General features: G+C 41.6%; 1 protein-coding gene across 2 annotated transcripts in view; it reads left to right on the top strand.

Moving 5' to 3' along the window:
* Positions 1 to 15,941, top strand: part of SMOC2 (SPARC related modular calcium binding 2) — a 135,274-nt gene that overhangs the window by 80,723 nt on the left and 38,610 nt on the right. For both annotated transcript variants that reach the window (XM_082217113.1, XM_082217114.1), the window contains one exon: positions 14,738 to 14,927. In XM_082217113.1, the coding sequence (XP_082073239.1) occupies positions 14,738 to 14,927 (190 nt within the window). The remainder of the gene's footprint in view (positions 1 to 14,737; positions 14,928 to 15,941) is intronic.

Genomic DNA, 15,941 nt, shown 5'->3' with positions numbered 1-15,941 from the left:
TGCAGCCTTTTCTCTTGTCTCTAATAGAGCAAAGACATCCTATTGTTTCATATAGGACATGGGAAACTTGTTCAAGTAGCCACATAAAACATCATAGACATCCAGTTTTGAAAGGTTGTGTATTTTTATTCAGAAATATCAGAGCAGTCAGAGATTTGCCACCAGCAGTGGAAAATCACAGTGGTAGTCAGTGTGAGGCCCTGAAACCATTCCCTTTTTGAAACCAATGAGATAACTGCAGGGAGACCACAGTGTTTCTGTGAAGGGAGAAGGGTAAGTTTGGCACCCACCTTTCACTCAAGGTGACAGGGGTTTGGAAACAGCAGATTGTCCACCTCTTCACTTCCTTCCCCAGTTAGAATTGTCCTCAAGATCTCATTGTGTCTAGTCAGACTTACTTCCAGATCAGTGTGTGTAGGATTGCAGTCAAAGATACCCAGTTACCTGGGGGTAAGTCCCATTGAACGCAGCAGGGCTTACTCCTGAGAAGATATGTACAGGATGGCATCTTCTGTCTATGTCTTTTTCTTGGCCAGGTAGGCAATGGTTCAGTTTGTGGGTTACTCTTGTTTGTTTTGTTCTTTGAAAGCCGGAACTGGTAAAATGAATTCTTTGTTCTTTATGTCTTCCTCTCCTTGCCTTTTCTGAGGGGAGATAAGCCTCCTCAGACCTCCCTGGAGCAACTTGTATATATTGCTTCTTTACACAGCCAGTCTGCTGGAATATATGTATGGCAGTATTCGCTCTATCTTCAAAAATCCCGTTTTACGAGCGTTTTCACTTATCCTTTAATTTTACATATTAGTTTGAAATACTTATAAGCTCTGGCTTCCAGCATCTCTAGCCTTTGCCTCCCACCAGGGTTAAAGACCCTCCCACCCTAAAACATTTTTTAAAAGTGCTCTGTTTAACATCTAAGAGATACCGTTTGTGTTCAGGATGTTCCACTATTTTATGGAACGTCTACCGTGGAAACATTGGCCGGCTTTCCCCGTTTTGCAAGGCTGGTCATTTTATTTTATAGCGTAATGCCAAAAAAGATAGCAATCTTCACTGTAGTATTTTTAATTACGTTATATGACTTCTCTGCAACTCCAGAATGAAACTCCAGTCATTTTTTATTTTCATATGTAGGAGCTGCTTGTCCTCCATACTTTATTAAGAGCAACCAGGAAAGCATCATAAATCTGAGGCTTGCATTTCAACAGTTGGAAGTACAGGAATGGCAAATGAATTAATTTACATGGATTTATTCAGATATGATTGCATTTTTACATCATGTATCTTAGTGTAAACTAATGAGCTCTCTCATTTGGAAGATGACCTTGTACCTGCATAAAACTTACATGGTTTGCTTGAATAAAACACACCTAACTTCTAGCGCCATCTTAACCATGTCTGCTTAGATAAACCCTATTGAATTCAATGGTTACTTGCTCTGAGATAAGTTGGGTGAGGGTTGCAGTCCAAGTCATCAACTGCAGCCCTTCGTGACAAAGTCTGACCTTGCCACAGTCATCCATGCCCTTTTGACGTCCGGATTAGACTACTGTACTGTACTGTACTGTGCTGTGCTGTCTGTGGGGCAGGCCTTGAAAACTGTTCCAAAACTGCAAATAGTGGGAAATATGGCAGTCAGGATGCTGACAAGTGCTAGGCATTTTGTCCCCATCACACTAGCTTTATATGATTTACTCTGTCTGCTAGTTTCTTTCTGAGCTCAGTTCAAGGTACTGTTGCTGATCTTCAAATTCCTAAATAACATGATACCTGAGGATTGCTTTCTTCTGTATGTTTCTCATCAGTGGTAGACAGCATAATAATAATAATAATAATAATAATAATAATAATAATATTTATTTATTTATTTATTTATTTATTTATTTACACACACACACACACACACACACACACCCTGCCTATCTGACTGGGTTTACCTAGCCACTCTGGGCGGCTCTCAACAGAAAATTAAAAACATGATAAAACATCAAATATAAAAACTTACCTAAACAGGGTTGCCTTCAGATATCTTCTAAAAGTCAGATAGTTGTTTATTTCTTTCACATCTGATGGGACAGCATTCCACAGGGTGGACACCACTACCGAGAAGGCCCTCTGCCTGGTTCCCTGTAACTGCACTTCTCGCAGGGAGGGAACCACCAGAAGGCCCTTGGAGCTGGACCTCAGTGTCCGGGTGGAACGATGGGGGTGGAGACGCTCCTTCAGATATACTGGGCTGAGGCCATTTAGGGCTTTAAAGGTCAGCACCAACACTTTGAATTGTGCTCAGAAACGTACCAGGAGCCAATGTAGGTCTTTCAGGACAGGTGTTATATGGTCTCAGTGGTGGGGTGGAGGAACTCGCATAACCTTCCAGTGGCTGAGTCACTGGTACTTATCAGGCAGGAGAGGGGGAGGTGTCAGAGAGGTCACAATGTAAATGTAATGGGAGAAGCACCAGATTGACTCCACCAGTGCAAATCCCCTCACCTTGAATATTAGGCAGACAACATCCTTGTTGCATTTCAGTGCCTGCTAAGACCTTCCTCTTTCAACAAACCTTTTAAGTCTGCGCCTGTACTTGAATTGTTTTAAAGGTTTTTAAAATTGTTTTAGCCATTGTTGTTTGTTGCCCTTGGCTCCTTTGGTGGGGAGTAGGGGGGCGGGGGGCGAAGATGGAATATAAAATTACTTAAATAAAATAGGCAGCATATAAGTTTTTGAAATAAATAAATGCCCTCCATTTAGAGCTATCTCAACTGGTTGCTGGTAAAGCTGGATAATGGAGCAAATCCCATTGACCTAAATGCGGCTTCTAAGTTGGCATGTATAGGATTGCGCTGGGAGCAGGTTAGTTGCATGAATGAGTTTCAAGACACAAAACTGGCTCTGCATGCCATGCGGTAGGGAAGCAGCAGGGTCAATACTCACTTGTTGAATAACTCGCGCCTGTTTGTTTGAAAGTTAACAGGGATGAATGATGCCCATTACAGTAATCACATATCACTTTGTTTATGGCCTTTAAATAAATCGTTTAATAAGGCAACCCACCAGGGAGTCTTAAAGGGGACAGTGCAGATTTCATGAAGTTGAATCGTTCTGGGTTTTCTTACACTGGTAGCAGCTTTCTCCTGATAATTATTTCCTGAAACCTATCTCAAAAAAGTCATGTGGTTTAGGAGAGGCATGCTCACCATGTTTCATTTTTCTTCTTCCAAATAATGGGGAGAACCTTCCATCTGCTCAAATAACAAAAAAGGGAGGAAAAGAAAAGTCTAGGCAGAGCATCAGGGCTGAATTAATGTAAACTGTAATAAAAAATATTGCCTTATTAGGTGACTGAATGCCAGGACCACTGTTTCTTGAGACACTGCTTGTCTGAAGAAGTTAAACATTTAGAATCTGTTTTGTTTGAACCATCTTGCCAAAACATAGGCCTCGGGATTTTTCCTCCTTGTCACAAATGACTTTAGACATGTGGTGTGAGACTAACAGCAAGACAAGGTGAGGGCCAGAATCAACAAATATTTGTAGCAAATATGCTAAAATGTATTGCAAAAAGAAGAAAGTCTAGGAAAACACGTTTGTTATAATACATGCCATAGCGTCCAGCACAATGGATCAATTAGTGTTTATTTATTCAGTGTGCTTTCCATTGGTATAAGTTGTTTTTGTGGCAAGAAAAACATGCACAATTGTCTGTGTTGCTTCCAAGTTAGATAATGGAATTGTATCAGATACTTGGACTGTGAGTGTAAAGGGAAGCAGATATACTTTGTATAATGGGATTTTACAAACAACAGCAACAACCCTTTGTTTTGCCTAGCTGTAGTTGGAGTGAAATAAGTAAAGATAGAAATAATCTAAGATTTAAATGAAGCCAGATCCTGATGTTTCCAAGATAAATAAATGTTGTTTATCTATAACAGAGGATGGCCAAACCTTGTTTTGTGGGCTGCCTGCAGTTTGTGAGCATGACTCCCGGTCAATTCAAGAAAGCTGCTGGAAGTTAGTGAAGAAGCATGAGATTGGGGACTACAATACAGTAGAGATATATGCACTTGTCTCTTTCCACACCCAGTTCACAGCCACACCTTGGTCCCCCCCCTTAAGTGTAAATGAAGACAGGAGTCCAGTTCAGATGTGTACAGGGAAATTGGGGTCATTTCCACTAATAGGCGCACGTGTGTTTGCGAGGTCTAAAATAGTCTAGGCTACAAAGTGCATTGGATTAGAATTTACTGAGCACAATTTAAAGTGTTCGTGCTGACCTTTAAAACCCTACACGGCCTCAGCCCAGTATACCTGAAGGAGTGTCTCTGCTACCATCGTTCAGCCCAGACACTGAGGTCCAGCTTCGAGGGCCTTCTGGCGGTTCTCTCACTGCAAGGTGTGAAGTTACAGGGAACCAGGCAGAGGGCTTTCTCGGTAGTGGCGCCTGCCCTGTGGAACGCCCTCCCATCAGATGTCAAAGAAATAAACAACTATCTGACTTTTAGAAGACATCTGAAGGCAGCCCTGTTTAGGGAAGTTTTAAATGTTTGCTGTTTTATCATGTTTTTAACATTCTGTTGGGAGCCGCCCAGAGTGACTGGGGAAACCCAGCCAGATGGGCAGGGTATTAATAATAATAATAATAATAATAATAATAATAATAATAATAATACCAGAAAAAGCCAGTACATAGGCTCTTTTAGACTTTCAACCCATGGGATAGGGGTGGGTCCAATGGCCATGAGCAAAAATGATTCTCCCCACCACCCCACGATAGTCTGAACAGTGCTTTGGTTTGAGAAATGTTGTGGATATGCTAAAATGAGGAAGTTGCTTCATCTTTTAGGTGGAGAGGCTACTAGAGGAGGAAGTGTTTTCAGCTTAGTTTTTTGTTTCTTTTTGAATTGTGATGTCTTAAGAATGCTGACTGTTGTGACCCCCATAGTGCTTTGTTTTATATAAAAGTGGTATATAAAGAACATATCACTCAATCAACCAGTGGTCAAGAAAGGCAGTAAGCTGGAGAATTCCAAAATTCCCAGCCAGCTTGCCACCCTCCACCATATAATAGGCAACTCCATAATATAATGAACCAGGGATCCTGCTGGCAAGGCCAGTTGTAGGAGGCTCCAGTTGTTTGAGACACTGTTGAAAGAGGAAAGAGGATGAACCATATTATTGCCATCTGGAGGGACACTTTTGCTCCACAGAGCCACCAAAGTAGAACAAAAGAACGAACAAACTCCAGAGCATTTGTACTATATAGAAAGTTACAGGACTGTGATGCAGCAGCAAATTACAAGGTATGGAAACGAAGCAGTCTGTCTGCTCTAAGCCTTTGACAGGTGCAGTATTGAAAGCAGGATTGCCTGTAACCACCCTGATGCCATCCTGAACACAAATCACAATGAATGGACAAAAGAAAAGAGATGTGGTGGGAGAGCTCCAAGGGAAGGGAAGGAGGCTGGGAGACGTGGGCCCCCTTGGCCATATGAAAATACTGGTACACAGTTTTTAAGCTTAAGGATGTTGTTGGTCATAGGGATACATTCCTTTCAGAGTAGTTGCATCCGTATATGTCATCACAGGATTTGGGCCAAAGTCACCGCCACCACAAAGACCTTCCTGGCTTCAAGAGGAAATGTGAGGGTTTTGTTTTTTTTAAAAAAAAATTGATAGATCATGTGGAACTTTGCCCAAAGTGTAGGAGAATGTTTCTTTCTTTCCCCACAATGGTTCCAGGGGAAGGTGGGGTAGAGATGTGTTTTTCATTCATGTCGCCCTTGTTTTGCTCGCAGGCCTATGGCAGAGCCAAGCCCTGGGCTTGCCTTTGCTGTGGGAGCCAAAATAAAAGCTGAGCCACTGGAGCTGACTATAAACATATGAAAAGTAAACTTTGTGGAAGTATATATTTTTTAAAAAAATGCTGGCGCTGTAAGGAAATAATCCTATGGTATTCTTATTGGCTCTTTTGCCTTCCTGGAGCATCCTTATTTCTGGATCCGGGTACGATGCCAGAACCAGCCACCCATTTCAGTTGAGGTTTCAGCTTTTTGAAATTAATTTTCCTGCTTCTTCAGGAAAGACAATTCTGTGTGATTTGGGTAAATAAATCCCTGTGCAGAGAGGGCCAGCAGAAGGGTGGTGCACTGACTTGTTCTTTCAAAGTAAGGCTGAAATCGGGTTGTTGTTTTTCCCTGAGCCTGAAGAAAAGGTTGAAAACTGACTTAATAAATAGTGTCTCTGATAGAACAAACAAAAGCCACCGTAACTCAGAAGAAACTTCTTTTGATAATGGAGGTCACCATTGCATTTGTTTTATGTTATAGACCACCACTCCAGGCCCACAAGTGAAGCCACCTTAACTCCCTGCATGGAAGGGGTTCCCTAACAACTCTCAGCACCCTTCGCAACCTACAGCTCCCAGGATTCTTTGCAAGGAACCCATGATTGTTTAAAGTGGTCTAAGAGTGCTTGAAATGTACAGTGTGGATACGCTCTACAGCAGACGTGCCCAACTCTATAGAGACTGTGATCTACTCCTAGTATAATAAAACTGGCAGTGATCTACCCATTGCCATTGCCCATAGGGAGACCAGGGTACCAGAGTTGTTGAGCTTTTTTGGGGGAGGGTTGCATTAAATCACTCACCCAACAATCCGCACCCCTCCCTTCTTCCCCCACTCTACTGCAGATGAAGGGGATAAAACATTTAACAGCACTGCCAACGGCGCTGATGGGATATAGCGCCAGGGGTGGGGCGTGTCATGATTGCTCAGGAGAAACTGGGTGATCTCTTCTCTAACTCCTGCGATCAACCTGGAGAACGCTGCCGATCTACCTGTCGATCGCGGTCGACCAGTGGGACATTGCTGCTCTACAGTATCGCCCCACCATTAAGAACATAAGAGGAGCCCTGTGAGATCAGGCCAAAGGCCCGCCTAGTCAAACCACCTGTTCTCACATCAGCCAACTAGAAGTCTGTGGGAAGCCCATAAGCAGGTCATGAACACAACAGCACTCCCTCTCCATTTGTGATTCCCATCAACTGTTATTCAGAGAGTTACTGCTTCTGACACTAACAGCCACTGGTAGCCTTATCTGCGATGAATTTGTCCAATTTCCTTTTAAAGCCATCCAGGTTGGTGGCCATCACTACTTCCTTTGATTATTTAATTTCTATACCACTAAATATATAAAAATATCTTTATAAGCACTTTACAAAAAACAACAGAAAACTTAAACAAAATATTACGCAGTTACATTAATACAAAGTTTTACTAATATATATAAACAGATATCAATTCATTTTCCTTCTGACATGCCCTCACTTCAATAAGAACTTGCTTATTTGTTTTATATCTAAAATCAATTTAAACATGGAAATATGTGGACTTTGGACTTGAAATATATCATGTATAATCATTGAAAATGGAACATTCAAGCAGATTTTTTTTTTAAAAAAAAATCTGAATTCTTGAAATGTTTTTAAAATAAAATAATATTTTTTAAAAAAATTGCAAGGGTCTAACTCAGTGAACAGCTTGTCCAGAAGAGTTATGCCGAAGCCACTTGTAACTTCTGGTTAGATAAGTTAGTTTTATGCAGAATGCCGTCTTCTAGAATGGAAAGCATCCCATCTGCAAGGCATCTGAAAAAAATATTGAACTGTGCCAGAAACTTTAGCTGTGTAGAGTGACGGAAGTGTTATAGCAGAGTGCGCTGCAGTTGATGCTTCTTGGCACTTCTGCCAGTAAAGTAACTAAGGCCAGATTTCTCAACCTTGTGGCCATAAATCTAAATAGTTACCCGGTCAGAATGACCAATTGAAATGATCAAGAGAAACCCCAAATATTTGCATTCACTTCTACCACAGAATTCAGCTCAATTTTAATCACAAGCAGCTGATTGACAATCCTCTACCTAACACTGCACAGAAGTTACCCTTCATGTGTTCCAAGAATGGGGGGGGGCACACAAATGCATACACTGGCCTCCCCACTTTATCATTCCCACCAGGTCCACCCCTAGATCTTTCCGTATTGGTTGGAAAGTCTGGAGATGGGATCTATGTCTTTTGGGTTGAACATGTGCAGGCTTGTCTATGCAACTGGGAGCTGGAATGATCAACCAGTGAATGTACAGTGGTACATTCACCTCCATCGTTCTACCCGGACACTGAGGTCCAGCTCTGAGGGCCTTCTGGTGGTTCCCTCACTGCGAGAAGCCAAGTTACAGGGAACCAGGCAGAGGGCCTTCTCGGTAGTGGCGCCTGCCCTGTGGAACGCCCTCCCATCAGATGTCAAAGAGAACAACAACTACCAGACTTTTAGAAGACATCTGAAGGCAACCCTGTTTCGGGAAGCTTTTAATGTCTGATGTATCACAGTATTTTAATCTTTTGGAAGCCGCCCAGAGTGGCTGGGGAAACCCAGCCAGATGGGCGGGGTATAAATAATAAATTATTATTATTATTATTATACCTCTGGTTACGAACTTAATTCATTCCGGAAGTCCGTTCTTAACCAGAAACCGTTCTTAACCTGAGTTACCACTTTAGCTAATGGGGCCTCCCACTGCCACCACACGATTTCTGTTCTCATCCTGGGGCAAAGTTCTTAACCCAAGGTACTACTCCCGAGTTAGTGGAGTCTGTAACCTGAAGTGTTTGTAACCCGAGGTGTTTGTAACCCGAGGTACCACTGTATATTAACTTCTGTATAGGTCTACTTTAGAGGGAAGATTTTCAGAAGTTTGGAGGCCTAGGAAATACCGATAGAATATCTTCTTGCTATACTTGATTTCCTAACCATCAGTTATGGTCATGCTTATCAGATATGGTCAACAACACAATGACAAGTTCCACACAAAGTTACATTCTGGACAGTGTGGCTTCCAAAGGGAAACTCGTTTTCTCATTTATATTTCCTGCTTGGTGTTAAATATCAGTAGATGTTGTCAGTATCAATAGATGGTGATTTTCATGCATTCTTAGTAAATACAAGGCTTGCTTCGGCTGGTGCTTGATGTGGCATGTCTTAGAAAATAAAGCCAATTCTGTCAATGCCAAAGCCTCTGTGAGGGTTTAAGTTCGGGTAATATTTGTTTCAAACAATTGTCTGCTAAGAATTCTGTGCACCTTTAGGCAGAAGTGAGTCCGACTATGTTCATTCAGGCTTTCTCTTGGGTAAGTATGAGTAACACTGTAGACACAGTCACATTTTGAAAAGTGTATAGAGACCATGCATTTTTTTTTGTTTTAATCCATCTTTTAAGGTCTAATAACACTTGAAAATGAAACATATTATCAATGGAGAGAATGCTGTTCTTTCATAAAATTGAAATTGTAAGTCTGTGCAGCTGTGATTCATTTACTATTACATAGAAATAGATAATATAGATGTGTGTGTATTTATATATTCATTCTCTGTACTGGCATCCCATTTATGGAATGCCCTCCTCTTTGAGATAGGGCTGCTGCCAGAACTTCTGAGACAGCTTTCATCGCCAGCAAAAGAGATATAAAAATAAACACATAAATGCAACACACATGCACAGGCCATTGTAGAGTTTTAGTACTGGGCCAGTTGCTAGGACAGGTTATATCATATTGGTTTGATTTTGTATTGGCTGATGATGCTACCGTTTTAGCTGCCCTGTTTTATGACTCATTAAACTTTTCTGAAAATATCAATAAAAAAATAAACCAAACCAGACAGATACCAAGGGTAAGTTATTAACGTAACCAGGTTAAGACAGCCCAACAACTATACACAATGATAATCTTAATACTTTTTCTGTTTTAGATTTTCTTTACAGGGTTTCGTGAGGAAGATTCAAGATTCAACTCAAAAGGTCCACAGTTTATACTGAGGGAAGGAGGCAGGCATTATCCTTTACACTTGTACAGTCAGTAACACTTTCCATATTTTCTAAAATAGATCTTTTTAGAAAGGGACCTATTTTAGAAAATCCACGCTTTCTAGGCACAGGGGAAAGGCACTCTGCGTGTGCTCAGTGGTTCTTAGCTTCTGTGACATGCATATTCTAAACCCAAGTCGAATACTGAAAACAGTTTCTGGGGACTGAGCCCGGGTGAATGTTCACTTACATTACATTTTGCTCTCTCTCTCTCTGTGTGTACATGAAATGGTATATACAAAATAGTAGAACTAAGCCTGTAAAAGAATCAACCATACTAATATATTTATTTATTGTTAATCATGTTTTATAAATACACTGACAGTTCATGTAGAGGACTTAAGAAATACTGCGGTGAACCTTAACCTAGATGAAAATACAGTTTTCTAATGCTTACTTCAATAAAGCCACTTTTCTTTTAAAAAAGGAAATCCTGCTGAAATTAAGGGTGACAGATGAGTGGAAAAGAAAAGAAAAGAAAGACTTTAACATTCCCAGAGTTGTGTGAACAGGTTGCATAGCTCTGTTAAAAGTTAATCTAATTTACTTTCAATGATTGTGGCTTAAGTGGCAAATTTCTGATGACACGGTATAGAAGACGTTTATATTGAGTCTGGTTTTTTTTAAAAAATAACCTAATTCAAAAGTGTGCTAAATTTAGATATGGCGAGATGTTACAGGAAGATAAGATTGTGATTGCATTCCTGATGAACCAGAAGTAAACATGTGTTTGGAGTATTCCGTTTCTAGTGTGCATTTTCTTCAAAATGCACTTCCAAAAGGCCAACTCCTATAAACAGTGTGATAGTCCCATAGGAAACCGCAGAGCTAAATGATTGCATCTGCTAGATGCAGCTTCTTTTACTCAGCTGAGCTAGAAAGCATATGCAAATGAAGGGAGGCTGGAGCCCTGAGAATTTTGTTAGGCCACAAGAATGTACCTAAATTCCAAGAGTGCTAAGTTTCCAACAAGCAGCTGTACATTAGGCATTCTCTGCAAGCTCAAACACAGAAAAGCTCCTGGGTCTCTGATTCTCATGTTTTGATTCACAATAGTCGACATGGGTATAGGAAAGTACCTTCCAGGCTTGAACTGAAATTTCCGATAATGAGGTCCATGCAATTTCAGTCAAATCTTTGCTCATCTGACCCCTTGTGCTCCATCCTACCCCATTCAGGGGAACCGGTTTCTTGACACTGTAAAGAAACCCCATTCAGGGGAACCGGTTTCTTGGTCTCTGGCGGCGCGGCAGCAGCAGGAGGCCCCATTATCTAAAGTGCTGCTTCAGGTTAAGAACAGTTTCAGGTTAAGTACGGACCTCCGGAACAAATTAAGTACTTAACCTGAGGTACCACTGTAATGTAAACTTGACCTGTAGACTGTAGGCTAGTTTCTACACCCACTTATGCAACACTCTCTATCCAGGCAAGCAAGAGGCCCCATCAGAGGCCATATCCAACTGAGCAAAAATATTCAAGGAGGGTGTCAAGCAGGCAAAACACTTTCATGGTCCAAACCTAGGTCAGTGACAGGTCTGGCCTCAGGAGAGTTCTGAGGGCCAGAGAGTGAAGTTTGGGGGCCATATTTGTCCCCTCGGCCTGTTCCCACCTCTGGTGTATATGCACAAATGCAATATATTTTGTCATCATTGCCCAATGCCAAGCCTTATGAACCAATCTTTCATGGTTCGTAAAACCCAAAGACATTGTTTGGAACCTGACAGAAGAATTCTGCCTGCTGCAGCTTGTACTGTCCCTGCTGCCTGCAGCATGTGCAAACTCTCAGGGGGCAATGGAACCCAAAGAGCCAGTGGCAGCTGATTCCCACTGGGCCTGGTAGGGCAGAAGGTGGGATGAGCAAGGAAAATATAGCAAGGACCATTGATGTGTGAAGCCAACTAATTATAGTTGTGTCCCCATCCAGAAGGGAAAACTGGCAGCTGTGCCCTCAAATGGTTATAAGACAGAAAGCAGGTAGAACAGGGTGAGTGCCCCATTGATGCTAATGGACTAGCCTTCCCTGAAGTAGGGCTGTTTGTGAGGCAAATATTAGAATCACAGAATCAGAATCATAGAATCATAGAGTTGGAAGAGACCACAAGGGCCATCGAGTCCAACCCCCTGCCAAGCAGGAAACACCATCAGAGCACTCCTGACATATGGTTGTCAAGCCTCTGCTTAAAGACCTCCAAAGTAGGAGACTCCACCACACTCCTTGGCAGCAAATTCCACTGTCGAACAGCTCTTACTGTCAGGAAGTTCTTCCTAATGTTTAGGTGGAATCTTCTTTCTTGTAGCTTGGATCCATTGCTCCGTGTCTGCTTCTCTGGAGCAGCAGAAAACAACCTTTCTCCCTCCTCTATGTGACATCCTTTTATATATTTGAACATGGCTATCATATCACCCCTTAACCTCCTCTTCTCCAGGCTAAACATGCCCAGCTCCCTTAGCCGTTCCTCATAAGGCATCGTTTCCAGGCCTTTGACCATTTTGGTTGCCCTCCTCTGGACACGTTCCAGTTTGTCAGTGTCCTTCTTGAACTGTGGTGCCCAGAACTGGACACAGTACTCCAGGTGAGGTCTGACCAGAGCAGAATACAGTGGTACTATTACTTACCTTGATCTAGATGCTATACTCCTATTGATGCAGCCCAGAATTGCATTGGCTTTTTTAGCTGCCGCGTCACACTGTTGGCTCATGTCAAGTTTGTGGTCAACCAAGACTCCTGGATCCTTTTCACATGTACTGCTCTCAAGCCAGGTGTCACCCATCTTGTATTTGTGCCTCTCATTTTTTTTGCCCAAGTGCAATACTTTACATTAGAATACTCTACTTAGAACTAGACTGTCTATCTATCTTCTGAGTGATACACTAACCATTTTCTTACTTTGCTTAATTGAGCATTTGCTTTAAGTTTGGGAAGTTTGGGATGCTAAGCTGAAATTACTTGAAATGGAAGGGTCACAGTGAAGAACTACAGTTTTGTGATATTTGTGAACCAAATTTAACCACCAATTTCTTCTAAGAAGCCTACAGGGAATTTTTCTTTTTCTTAAATGCGGGACATACTTACATTACTTCACAGTGGTTGACATGTCTCACTTTGCAGGACTTGTTTTTTGTTTTTTTAAAGTCACTGGTGTCTTGTTACTGGGTTTCTGTGGAGCAACTGCATTGAATGTCAAAGCTTAATTAAAGCTCTGGAAAGTAGCCTTTTCAAATTGTCCATTTGTGGCTCATTATATTAATGAGAAAAGGAGAACTATCATCAAGGGGATGTTATTGATAATGCTTGTCGTGTGCATGTTCCTGGGATTTACGCAACTGAGAGGAAATATGTGTATAGCAGTTGGATATGTTAAAGGTGGGTACAGGTGCCCTTGTAATTTTCTGCATTATTATGATTATAATGACTTATTGGTCACTTGCTACCTAAGACGTTCTCCAAGCAACTTACATTTTAAAGCAAAAAGAGAATTATACTATACAATAAAGGAAAAAGAAAGAAGAAAAGTCCTATTTATTTATTTATTTAGTTATTTATTTATTTATTTATTGTATATCCTGCTCTTCCTCCCAAGGGAAGGGAAGGCAGCAAATAAAACATTAAAATCTTTATAATTCAAAAGAACCCTTCCCAACAGCGACATAAAGCTTTGGCAGCACATTAACAATACATTGTAATCAACTCAGTCCATCAAAGGGCTGGGGAAGGGAAACATATTTTATCTGAGGCCAAAAAGATGTCTGTGAAGCTGCCAGGCAGACCTCACTGGAGAGAGTGTTCTGCAGGTGGTGAGCCACAACTGGAAAGGCCTTTAGGTTTAGGTTACCAGACGTCCCTGTTTCCCGGGGACAGTCCCCAGATTTACAAATCAGTCCCTGACAAAATCCAGTGTGGTGTAGTGGTTAAGAGCGGTAGTCACGTAATCTGGGGAACCGGGTTCGCGTCTCCGCTCCTCCACATGCAGCTGCTGGGTGACCTTGGGCCAGTCACACTTCTGTGAAGTCTCTCAGCCCCACTCACCTCACAGAGTGTTTGTTGTGGGGGAGGAAGGGAAAGGAGAATGTTAGCCGCTTTGAGACTCCTGAAGGGGAGTGAAAGGCGGGATATCAAATCCAAACTCTTCTTCTTCTATTTAGTAGGAAGTTGAAAAGTGTCCCCGGATTCATTGAAAAAAATCTGGTAACCTTACTTTAGGTTGCAAGCCTATACCCACTTAACTGGGAGTAAGCCTTATTGAACTAGGCATACTTCTAAGCAGACTTGTGCAGAATCACGCTTATTGTAGAAGTTGCTAATGTCTAGGAATATGGGTATTCAACATATGCAGTGAACCAAAGGGAAAACATTTATAAGTCAAATGAATACCTAGTCATCCCAAAGTATGAGCTTTCGTGTGCATGCACACTTCTTCAGATACACACGAAAGCATGCACACGAAAGCTCATACCAAGAACTAACTTAGTTGGTCTTTAAGGTGCTACTGGAAGGATTTTTTTTATTTTGACTATGGCAGACCAACACGGCTACCTATCTGTAACTAGTCATCCCAAAAAACTGACAAGGTGATGCACCTTAAATGAATTGCATTATTGTGAAATACCTTGCGATTTTTTTAAATGAAAGGTGGTGTACAAATATTTCAAATAAATGAAGGGAGACTTTTGACTGAGCTCACCCTATCAGACTGCCAGTGAAGGTTCATGTGACTGGTGCCATACCTCCAGACTCTATTTTACTTTGGCTGCTTGGCTAATCTACCAGCTAGTTGATCAGTCTATAGGCGATTCCATAGCTTTATTGCTCTTTTCTTTCCAGCCGCGGCATCATGTGATCAAGAACTTCAGTCAGCATTAGAAGAAGCTAAACAACCTCAGAAAGACAATGTGTTCATTCCAGAGTGTGCCAGTGGTGGCCTTTACAAGCCAGTGCAGTGTCACCCTTCCACGGGTTACTGCTGGTGTGTTCTTGTCGATACAGGACGCCCCATACCTGGTACATCAACAAGGTAAGGGATTTTGGAGGGAGATTATGATTGGCATTTATTCCTTGTTCTATTTCCTAGGGAACAGAGATAAATTGGGGAAGGGGAGGTAAGATTGTGAATAGTATGGCAGATCATATGACACTCATTTATGTGAACCCATGTATAGCATGCTATATTGAGAAGCAATCATGTTAAACAACTATAATGTTCATCGTTGTTGTTGTTGTTTAGTCATGTCTGACTCTTTGTGACCCCATGGACCAGAGCACGCCAGGCACTCCTGTCTTCCACTGCCTCCCGCAGTTTGGTCAAACTCATGCTGGTAGCTTCGAGAACACTGTCCAACCATCTCATCCTCTGTCGTCCCCTTCTCCTTGTGCCCTTAATCTTTCCCAGCATCAGGGTTTTCCCCAGGGAGTCTTCTCTTCTCATGAAGTAGCCAAAGTATTGGAGCCTCAGCTTCAGGATCTGTCCTTCCAGGGAGCACTCAGGGCTGGTTTCCTTAAGAATGGATAGGTTTGATCTTCTTGCAGTCCATGGGACTCTCAAGAGTCTCCTCCAGCACCATAATTCAAAATGTTCATACAACTGCCAATTTAATTGCCTTACAATAAAATGTCAAGAGGCATTCTTATGCTGCTATCCTACATACCTGGGTGTAATTTCCATTAATCTCAATAGGGCTTACTTATGATTAGGCATGTATAGAATTGCACAGTTAAAGTGACAGTAACATCACACAATATAGACTAAATAATCTACTACAAAACAGCATCCTAACAATTCAATACACATTCAAAATATGATTATTCCAAATTTAATTGGTACATTCAGTTTTTCACCCTAAACTAAATCTTAACCTTGCGATTTAGACTTTTGAAAAATGTTGAAACGCAAGATAGAAGTGTGTGTATAAAATTTTGACTGCACCAACAATACCTTGATTGGTAAGTGGTGAAGACTGAGGGTAACAATCATGATCCATTAAAAACAATGGAAAAATTGTTGCTGACTTTGGTACAATGCAGATTGCAT

Source organism: Podarcis vaucheri (assembly GCF_965113315.1).
Source record: "Podarcis vaucheri genome assembly, chromosome: 3".
NCBI lineage: Eukaryota > Metazoa > Chordata > Lepidosauria > Squamata > Lacertidae > Podarcis > Podarcis vaucheri.
This window is presented reverse-complemented; position numbering and strand designations above follow the sequence as displayed.